Consider the following 11,306-nt stretch of genomic DNA (forward strand, 5'->3'; position numbering starts at 1 on the left):
AAAGTGACAGTGGAACAGTTTCTTGTCATAAAACTAAATTATTAGATACTAATCACTATGTCTAATGAATAGTTGATAGTAAGATTAAATTGGAAAAAGGTATTAGACACTATTTGATTTCTTACTAGTGATTAAAAAAAGAGTACTAGTGACATTAAATTAGTTTGAAGGAATATATGTTAATATGGCTTGCCATAACTTCAGACCTGTCAGAGCTTCACAGTGCAAGCCTTCTGAACTCAAGGAAACTATTGCACTGACAAAAACAAACCTGACGATGCTCAAGACTATTCCCATCAGTCCCCAGAGACAGACGTGCATTTATAACGGTGCGGGAATTGAAATCAATAGATACGTTCAAGACCGTGCGTGTGTGTGTGTTTCTTCTTCTTTTCTTTTTTTTTTTTCCAAGTAATGCACTGTAAAGTTGACATTGCATGAGTATGCACGCTCCACTGCTAATGCTCATGTGATGCTGCGCGACAGGACGAGAGAGTATGAGCTGTAATTCCACATGATGTGCATGGGACGACAACAGCCTTTCCTTACAAGACCGATGCAAACGCTTTAAAATCACTTTTAAGGAAATCTAAAGGAAGGAAGATGTTTTTCTTCACGCGCAAGATGGAACGGGGACAAATCGGACGCCTGAAACGTGAGAAGTGCGCCAAATTGCGACTATGACTTTACTGTTGAGTCTGGTGCGTTTGCAGCTTATGATCAGTAGAATCGAGATGCGCTGAACGCAACACAATACAGGATGTACACAGAAACGCAACGCAGAGAGGAAAGACTTTTTGTTATCGGTTAAGTGAAGCCTTTTGGCAAAGCACTTGAGAAAAGGAGCGGAGAAATCTCGTTCGAGTGAAATGCGCACCTCTTGCTGTTTCTCAAACGAACTGTCACTCTCTGGACGGAGAGTCTGCTTTGGGAACAACATGACACGGAGGCGCTTCTGCTGTCATTAACGGGGACAAATCAGACCAACGCAGCGGCAATCCGATCAATAGACTATCGATAAGCTCATATATAAGGCTAATCATCACGCCTGCCTATGTTTGCTTAACCTCTTTGGGAGAGTATGCTGTGGGACCATGAACAAACTGCTGACAAGGTACTGAAAGCAGAAACTGTCTTAATTAGACACTAATCTGTTTATAAGCAAGATTAAGTGATAATTAGACTAAATGTATGTCTTTTTTCCTTCTTCTTTTAGTCATATTATGTTCACTGGGAAGATCTGTGGGAGTTCATGGATCTATTTTTGAGCTCCTCAGGAGATTTTTTACATTGAAATTATGATATGTGTTTTGCAAGATGACTGCTCCAGTCAGCATAGCGTCAGACAGACCAGATCAACTAGTTGCTCCGATTCCTGTGTAAGCACTCTCCGTTTGGTCTGGAATCATGGGGTGACTGCTCAATCGACTCGCTGAAGAAGCCATGGATGTGAACTACTCCACGGTCCTGGACAGCAGTGTGTCGCAGCGCGATTCGTCGAAGCGAGTTCTGACTGGTTGTTTCCTCTCGCTCCTCATCCTGACCACCCTGCTGGGCAACACTTTGGTCTGTGCTGCTGTCACAAAGTTTCGCCACCTGCGCTCAAAAGTCACCAACTTCTTTGTTATATCGCTGGCTATTTCCGACTTGCTGGTGGCCATTTTGGTGATGCCATGGAAAGCTGCCACTGAGATTGTAGGGTTTTGGCCGTTCGGCGCCTTCTGCGATGTCTGGGTGGCCTTTGACATCATGTGTTCTACCGCCTCCATCTTGAATCTGTGCGTCATCAGCGTGGACCGCTACTGGGCCATTTCTAGCCCGTTCCGCTATGAGCGCAAGATGACGCCCAAGGTGGCGTTCATCATGATAAGTGTGGCGTGGACGCTGTCCATCCTCATCTCCTTCATCCCCGTGCAGCTAAACTGGCACAAAGCCCAGGCGACCAGTTACACAGAGCTGAACGGCACCTACGGCGAGCTTCCCCCAGACAACTGCGACTCCAGCCTTAATCGGACATATGCCATCTCCTCCTCCCTGATCAGTTTTTACATACCTGTGGCCATTATGCTGGTCACTTACACCCGCATCTACCGCATTGCCCAGAAGCAGATACGCCGGATCTCGGCACTCGAAAGAGCGGCCGAAAGTGCCAAGAACCGCCACAGTAGCATGGGTAACAATGCCAGTATGGAGTCCGAAAGTTCCTTCAAGATGTCCTTCAAGCGTGAAACCAAAGTTCTCAAGACCCTCTCGGTCATCATGGGCGTTTTCGTGTGCTGCTGGCTGCCCTTCTTTGTCTTGAACTGCATGGTTCCTTTCTGTAACCCCAACGAGAGCTCTGACTTCTTGTGCATCAGTTCCACCACCTTCGATGTCTTTGTGTGGTTCGGTTGGGCCAACTCCTCACTCAACCCTATCATCTATGCCTTCAATGCTGACTTCCGAAAGGCGTTCTCCATCCTGCTGGGCTGCCATCGACTCTGCCCAGGCAGCAACGCTATAGAGATTGTGAGTATCAACAACAACGGTGGCCCTCCGTCTACTTCTCAGTATCAGCCTAAGGGCCACATCCCCAAGGAGGGCAACAACAGCAACTATGTGATCCCTCACAGTATCCTCTGCCAGGAGGAGGAAAACCAGAAAAGGGAGGACGACTCTGGGATAAAGACCTTTGAGAAACTGTCGCCTTCCATGTCAGGCAATTTGGATAGCGATGCAGATGTCTCGCTAGAAAAGATAAACCCCATAACACAAAACGGGCAGCACAAATCCGTAACCTGCTGAGTATTGGGTGAGATCTGACCCCAACAAAGAACCCTTGTTTCTATAAAGTACGGAATCCAAAAAAAAAAAAGCTTCACTGAGGACCTTAAAAACATTTCTTGGACTACATGAAACCCGCGGAAAACAAAAGAATGTTCCAATTGAAGGCACTTTATGCTGGATCACTATCTGCAAAATATTCGCAGCATTTATTATTGACGTTAACAGGTCAGTTGTGGCAAGACATAAATGGAAAGTAATGTGAATAAACCATGTATGCATATGTATACATGTTATGCATTTAAAATGTGTATACATGCGCATGCCCATGTGGTTGTGGTGGAACTGCTGTTGTTAATATAAGGACAAGAGTTAGGTCACTAGTAAAATATCTTGTAGGTGAGTTTACGTAAACGGCTCACGAGTAGAGAAATTCGGTTGCGTCTACTGTCGACAATAAAATGTACATAGCGTTGTTTATATTTTTCACCATTTATCAGAGTTGGCTAAGTCAACATCTCCTTACGCTGCTAGTTGTGAAATTGTATGTGCAAACCACCCTATAATGTAACTTGAGAGCAGTAGCCATTCTCATCCTAGTCCTCTACGTGTGCATTGGTGTGACGTCAAAGAAGTCGGAGAGCAGTGCATTTTTCTGCTATGTGATTTATCAGCTGTGGAAATGGCCATAATATTTGGATGTAATTTTTAATATTTTGATGTCAAAGACCCCTTCCTTACCCAACCCAACCCCCTTCCTCACTGACCAACCCTTCACTTGTCACAGTGCAGGACAGCACAGGGAAAATTCGATCCCAGTGGTAATCTCATTGGCCGTTACCTACACTTTGATTGTCATTATTCTCACCCTTTAAAAGGGAAATTTTTTTTATTTTAAACCCTGTGCACAAGAGACCTGCCGGTGTACTTGTATCCATCACAGTGTATTTAAATGATAGAAGAAGCCTCATGTGGATCCTAGTTCTGCTTTTCCTCTTTGATTCCATCCACTCTAAATGTACAAAAGTAGTTCCAGGCACCACGGCTGCCTTTAAACACTTTCTTTTGCCAACTACGTGGATGAACTTTGCTCTGTCTAGGACAGTGTGAAATAACGCTAATGCATAACGGAAAAATGTAATTACTGTATCTTATGCAACGCATCTGTCTAGCTACCCAGAAAGATGTTGTGACCTTTCCGAAAACACCATAAGAAGCACTCTGTAGGTCTTTCTAGCGCTTCAAAGCATATCCAGGATGAAAACCATCTTGCATCATGCATATAGTTATTGTGCAGAACCCAGCCCCTGAACTGTTATGTCAGCTGTCAGATGGGTGGGTGTATGGTTAACAACATATGTCACATCCTTAGATACATTGTCTCTCAATTTGCCTCGAAACAATTTAACCATTTTAAATTGTTTCTCCCTGCCCAAACAGAATCTGTGGTGTATAAACTGCTGTCCTAGTTTTAATAATTTGTTGAGCGGTTTTGTTACATTATGCAACTGCCCTTGATCTAAGTTAATTCCAGGGCCTACCATCCAGTGAGCGCTTCCCATGAACATCGGGATTTGACCAAACTGATACGCATGAGCTTGTTCTCAGAGTGCATTAGGGAAAAAAAAAATGCGAGATGCAAACCAGACCAAAATGATTACTGTAGATCAATCAAGGTAGCTTTTAGATCAGTTTGCCCCTTTTTAGCTGATCATATAAACCAATTTAGTTCACATTGACTATCATAATTCACATAGTTCACATTGACTCGGAAGAGAAAGTCTCTCATATTTCGCCTTCAGTAATACCCTGTGCCAAAATGCTGAGGACATCATGATCAGCAGCCTTTGCCAGCTTCCTTCTCACTTACCCTAATACACTCCTCCTCTCTTAAAAGCTTGACAGAATGAACTACAACCGTTCTATGTGTTTGACTCCAAACTATATGAATGGAGTAAATATGTTCGTGCGACTGGGACAACTTGGGGAGAGAGACTAGATGAACAGACTTCAGTACACATATTTGTCTAAAATTGGACATCTGCTCCAGGGAATTTTCCAGAAGACTCTGTTTACTCATCTGCCTGTCAAAGACCCGTTCTTCACAATGCTGCTATGGAAATATTCAGCTGTGTTTTGTAGAAAGTTCATCTTAATGACCTCCACATTTCAAATAGCACTTTTAGCTCAAATGCTAATGATGGAATATATAAGATGGTTGGTTTCAGCAGCATTCAGTTAAATAACATCAGATTTATTTTCTCCAATGGGGTGATTAGCATTTAAAATGAACCTTTGTGACATTCTGAAAAGTCGCAGGTGCTTCTTTTATTGCAAATGCTAAGGTATTCCCAGAAACACTGGGGAATCACGGGTGGTCCTTTAATTAGAAGTGAATAAAATAACAGTGAGCCAAGTTTCTCTCTCTCTCTTTTTTTTTTTAACCAAAGATTGCAGGTTTATCTTTTGATTTTGCAGGTGTTGTTCTATGTACTTAGACAAACCAGGGATTTCAGGTTGAGAGCTGTTTTTCTCTGTTCCTTTCAGAGGAGGTTGAAAATGACAATTGGTGACAATGGTGAGAGATTATGATACTGTGTGACAGTGGCAGCACAGACCCCTTGGATCATAACTATCATCTGCATTGTACCACTATTTATGTACATTCATTCCAAGGTGATACAACCTTAACCTCAGATGCTCAATGAAATTAGCGCATTGTAACATAAACAGGAGAAGAAAAAAAAACCTGTGTTGTAAGATGTTAAAATAGAGATGTGAACACAAGTGCTTTTTATCTTTAAGTCCTTAATCGTGAGTAGAGAAAACAAATGTATGTGTTGTTTTCATGTGGGTTTGTCATGCAGTTAAAGCACTGTACCAGTTTCCGTGATTCCATAAAGTAGGATGTGTTCCTGGATTAACATGTTTTGTTTGTCCTGGAACAACATTCTTGTCCCGTTGTTAACATGAACTAACCCCAAAACCAGACAGAAATTATTTGTTGATAATGTTTTTGAAGCCCCAACCCCAGCCTTGAGGGAATACTCCGGGTTCAGTACAAGTGCAAACAAACAGCAACTATATTTCCAAAATAAAAAAGATTGATTCATCTCTCGTTTTCATCTCTCATTACAGAAAGGCATTTGTTAATGAACATTAATTGGGCCAATTTTTAAAGGATTGAAAGCAAAAATGTGAAGATAATAGTTTTATAAAAGCATTCTTCTGTAAAAAAATTGTACAGTATTTATTATGTTAAAATAGTTTAAATTGTTTTTTATAGTAATTTTAGGGTTTATGTTTTTGTGATGACAAAACTGTAAAGCTGGATGCAACTCGCACATTGTGGATATGGACTGGCCTCATTCATTTCAGTTGTAACCCAATGTTTTGCTTTTTGAAACAAAACGAGGGACGATTGGAAATTCATATTTGTGGTAATCAACATCGACTGAGCTTAACTTGTACCGAATCTGGAATATTCCTATTCCTGACCCCAAGCCTAGCCTAAAAATTTGATTGGTTGACAGAAATGTTGTTCCGGGTCTACTAAGGGTGTCGATCGAGGAACATGTCCTACTTGGGAAAAATCATGGTTGATGTACAGGTTCATATGTGTGCTGCAGTTCTTCAAGGTATACCCAACAAATTTATTACAGTACCTAGTTTACAGTTTGTATAAAACAGCCCCTTTCTATTTGCTAAATAAAAGTGTATGTTGTTTTTGTAATCTTGTTTGCTGTATATTTTCCCTTGTTTTGACTTTATGAGAAGCAGCAGAATCTGTTATGAGGTATGTCACTTCCAATTCTTTATTTAAAGGTCAACTCTTTGCAGAAAATCAATCGTTATTGATTACACCATCAATGACGCACTTTTGTCAGCTAGAAGTGTGTCCTCAATCGGGTGATTTACATAACATTTTGTATTGAGAAGGAAATTTCAGCTCCTTTGATTGATTACACTTTTTCTAACCTTTATTGTCATTCTGTGGCCTGAAGGCTTGTGCGATGAGAGGTATGAGGAGTTATGTGACATGTCATTGGGCCCCTGGAGTAAACTGGAGTTAAGTGTTTTATCCGAGGGCAAAATAGGATGGTCAGACGGGAGACTAGAATATTAGTATCAGTAACTCAAGGGCAAGTACTAACTCTGACTCCCCTGCTGATCCACCTGGATATGAATCAATGAAAGTTTACCCAAAAATCAATGAAAAATGAATTCTAACATTATTTAAAACCTGTCCCAAACCTGAATGACTTACTTTCTGTCTTGCATTTTTGGGGGAACTATCCCTTTAACACTCTTTCTATCATCCGTTTTTGAGCATTCTGTGATGAGAATTCTCTTGTTATTGATTTAATTCAAATTTTCAAAAGGATGCCAGCAGAATTTGAACCTTGAAGTGTTATTTTACCCTGAAAGTTGGCAAAAAGGTTTCAGTGCATAATAAAGATGCTGCATGCAGGAGTTCAGCTTTAGTTACAATATTCGTTGAAGGTCAAAATGAATGAGGAGAAGATGTGAATAAATATTATACCACAATCACAAACATTCTTATCCGGATGGGATTAGATTTCTCAGAGGATCCCAGAGTTATCCAAAGAACAGTTGGTAATTTGCTCCGTAATTTATACTGAGATTGTGTGAGAAAAACAGATGTGTTCAATTCAGATGAGATTAAAATCATAAAGTAAGTCTGGGAAAAAGTCTAATTTACCTGACCTCCTCAGGGAAGACTAGTCCTGTCTGAATAGGACATACTAACAAAAATTTTATCTTTGAAAAGTTTGGAAAGTGAAATGAAAATTTCAAAAATGAAAACTGATGCTCATCCTTGTAGAAAAGTAGAAGTATATTCAGGCGACACTTTTTCATGCATCCAAGTGACTGATTTATACTTAATTTATATATTTATATGCTTCTATAAGGACAAAAATGTTACAATAAAAGTAGTCCATATGACTTGTGTACTATTTTCCAAGTCTTCTGAGTCCATATAATACTTAAGCTTTAATGGTTAAGTAAAATGGTCTACTTCAGTTGCAAAATAAAGAGCAGCCAGGACATTTTGCTAAATATCTTAATTTTCATTCCTCAGTTGAAAAGAAGGTGACGGTTTTCAATTCTGAGAGAATTATTTTATTAATATTTAACACAAATACATTCTCTCCAAAATTCCTTCAGCAAAACATGTTCCCTAACAAATGCTAATTCTTAATTTCTATACACCTTTTATGTTACAACAATGTGAAGTTATGAATATATATATATATATATATATATATATATATATATATATATATATGGACATCATAGGTCTGTTACTAGCTGCTGTTTTAGTGCTAGGGCAACACTTTGGCCATACTCCCCCCAGGCCAGTTTTACTTATTTATTTTAATTTATTGATTTAGCAGATGCTTTTGGCCAAAGTGACTCACAAATGAGAAAAATACAAGAATTAATTTATCCAATAGGAAGGAAACAGTACAAGCAGTCCTTCCATGCCATATTTAGCACAACATTAGAGCAGCAGTGCAAATGTAGGCTATAGTATATATATAAAATAATCCATGTCAATTGCCAATATATATATATATATATATATATATATATATATATATATATATATATATATATATATATATATGGTAACATTTTATTTTAGGGTCTCTTAACTAGTTGCTTATTAGCATGCGTATTACTAGAATATTAGCCATTTATTAGTAGTAATTAAGCACATATTAATGCCTTATTCTACATGACCTTATTCTACATCCCTAATCCCACCCAATACCTAAACTTAACAACTACCTTACTAACTACTAATAAGCAGCAGATTAGGAATTTATTGAGGGAAAAGTCATAGTTAACAGTGAATAAGTGTTCGCTATTCTAAAGTGTTATCATATACATATATATAAATATTTGTTGAGATTCTACAGCATGATGCTGTTACATCACAGTCATTTCATGTTCTCGTTCACCATATAGTCACAGTACACAGCTGACAGTTGCAGTTCTAAATAGTACTTGCAATGAATTTAAATATTACTCTAAAATTACTGTGACAGTATAGTAACTAGTAGCCAAGGAATATACGGTGTATTCCCATTTTTAGTAGGTAGATTTTGTATGCTAGATGAATTAACAGCATAAAAGCACAAAACACGTGATCAAACACATCATGAATGAATGCATTTTTTGGCGCTTATTTCATTGTACTGCAGTTTTAATAGGTTGCTCCGAATGCTTATTTGACTTTGAGAACAGTGCATTTTTCACAACAGCTGAATGAGTCAAAGCCAGTGCACATGGAGGTTGCCTTTAAGGCATTTTGGTTTGGCTCTTATTTTAATCCATAAGGCGTTGCAGTGCTGGTCATTCAAGTGTAAAATACAATATCATGAATAGTCAAATGCATTGCTCTCCATCGGTGCCTGTTTGAAAATGTGATGAGTAATAATAGCCATGGGCCCAACACACACCCCTGAGGGCCCTCGACTGTAGATATCTGACCCGGTCTTTATTTCTGAACGGACACAACATACAAACCCACCAACATGCACCAAAGTTCACAAGGTCCCCTTTTGGAAAAACACATAGTCAAGGTTAATGACAGGCCTAGAGCAATGCTCATTGTGGTGGAAAAGGGATGTCTATGAACCGTTGTAATGTTCTTATGTAACTGCCACTCGGGCCTCAATTTCACCACTGAGTGCAGTTTCGGAACCAGCGCTTGCAGAGCGTTCACTAAAAATATCACTTATGCAAAGACACCAGATCCCCTTCGCTTTCAGTGGTAGGTGGATGTTGTTACTTCAGTCCTGGCTGTTCACTAGGTGCAGAATAACACAATTTCATTTTCCCAGGACCCATGTGACAGCTGTAGCATTCCCATTATTTCCAATATGAGTCAGCAGTGCGCACAAACTCAAATAACATCGCTCTTGCCAGTTTTGAAGCTGTGATGCCCTTGCTGAAAGGCACTGAGATAGAAAACAGCGTGATGTGACTTTGACTGAGCGACACTTCACGGTCTCTCTAAGAACGGAGCACTTTTCCTTACTGCGGCTAGCGTTAGAATCAGAGACAGTAGGTAAACAAAGCTTTCGCGTTCAGAGCAAACAGAGTGCATTATAGTTGTCTCCGCTGCTGTGGAAGATGAAATATTAATGAAGCGATTTGAAGACGACTCAAATATTCATTTGTTTACAGTTGTGACACTTCCTGTGTTGTTGCATTTTTAGCTAAAATGCTGTGACTGCTGTGTTCGTGCTTGGAAATTATGCACTCCAATAGCTCACGGTAAAGCTTAGTTTGGTGTGCATCCGGTGCTTTTTTTCCAGCGCTGTAGGCATTCTGATATTACAGTGCTGAATTGTTTGCTAGTATCTGTGGCCATCCAGTTCTTGGGTTTGGTTACAGGGGATGTTGCAAACACCTATTGGCAACAACAGCACACTAGAGGCATTATAAACACCTTGCAAAGTGGACTTAAGATTCCAAATTGTGCATATGCTCAGACAGACAGGGTTAGGGAATGCTTCAATACATCCCTTAAGAAAATGGAGAGGAATTTGCAACACTCTCATGGTAATTAGTAACTTTTTTTACGTTTTGGGGAATTGGTGGCTAATTCGTATGATCTGCTTATGCCCTACTGAGGGTTAAACTTAGGGGTGGGCCTTCATGCTTATGTTTTGTTTTTAAAGACTGTATATTTCCATAGGAAACATATCATACCAATTCATGTGAAATCACCCCTTCGTAAATGTTTTCTCATGAGACTGGTTTGTATTTCTTCAATGAGTCTAAATTCAAATCGAGCATTTTAGGTTAAGTACACACAGATACATAGCCTTTTCACACTTTTTGCATAATTAGACAATATTATACACAATGTGCATGGAAATAAACAAAATAATATTTTACTTTTGTGATATTTACTTTTTTTTTTTCTTTTTCTTTCCATTCATATTAAGCTTGCATTTTAATGACACTGCTCTGTCCTGGTAAACAAGTTCACCAGCTTAGTGGAAAGCCCACCATTAGTGGAAAACCATTAGGGGCAAAGTTGTTTATTGTCGTGTACATTGCACTACAATACTGATAGAAATCTTTTCATACAATAAATACTTAATTGTCTTGCCTCTGGAAGCTCTTCATAGTTTAAAACAGGATATATTTCATATTTTCATGACATATCAAATAAATGATGAAGACATGGTAGGTAAAATGTTTAATGTGACCTATATATTATTAACTAACTAACTAACTGACTAACCACGTCTGTTTTAATTAAATTGTTTTATTAAGTAATGTTACAATTCCATTATCACAATCGTGGGTTTCATAACACTTAAGAAGAAACACAATGTACATTTGGCAAATTACTCAAATAATTTTTATGTTATTTAAACAGTAAAATAATTCACAATATTACCGCTTTTGCTGTATTATGGATCAAATAAATACAGGCTTGATGAGCAGAAGAGAATTCAGTAACACTTTATTTTAGGGTATCTCAATTAGTTGCT

General features: G+C 39.0%; 1 protein-coding gene across 1 annotated transcript; it reads left to right on the plus strand.

The window, feature by feature from the left end:
• Nucleotides 1-343: 343 nt before the first annotated feature.
• On the plus strand, nucleotides 344-6,448 carry drd1b (dopamine receptor D1b). The gene is made up of 2 exons (XM_058758310.1): nucleotides 344-1,114; nucleotides 1,217-6,448. Exon 2 carries the CDS (start codon nucleotides 1,444-1,446, stop codon nucleotides 2,782-2,784), a length of 1,341 nt encoding a protein of 446 aa, XP_058614293.1. The 5' UTR covers nucleotides 344-1,114; nucleotides 1,217-1,443; the 3' UTR covers nucleotides 2,785-6,448.
• The last annotated feature ends 4,858 nt before the right edge of the window (nucleotides 6,449-11,306 follow it).

This window comes from Onychostoma macrolepis, chromosome 21 (assembly GCF_012432095.1).
Source record: "Onychostoma macrolepis isolate SWU-2019 chromosome 21, ASM1243209v1, whole genome shotgun sequence".
Taxonomy (NCBI): Eukaryota; Metazoa; Chordata; class Actinopteri; order Cypriniformes; family Cyprinidae; genus Onychostoma; species Onychostoma macrolepis.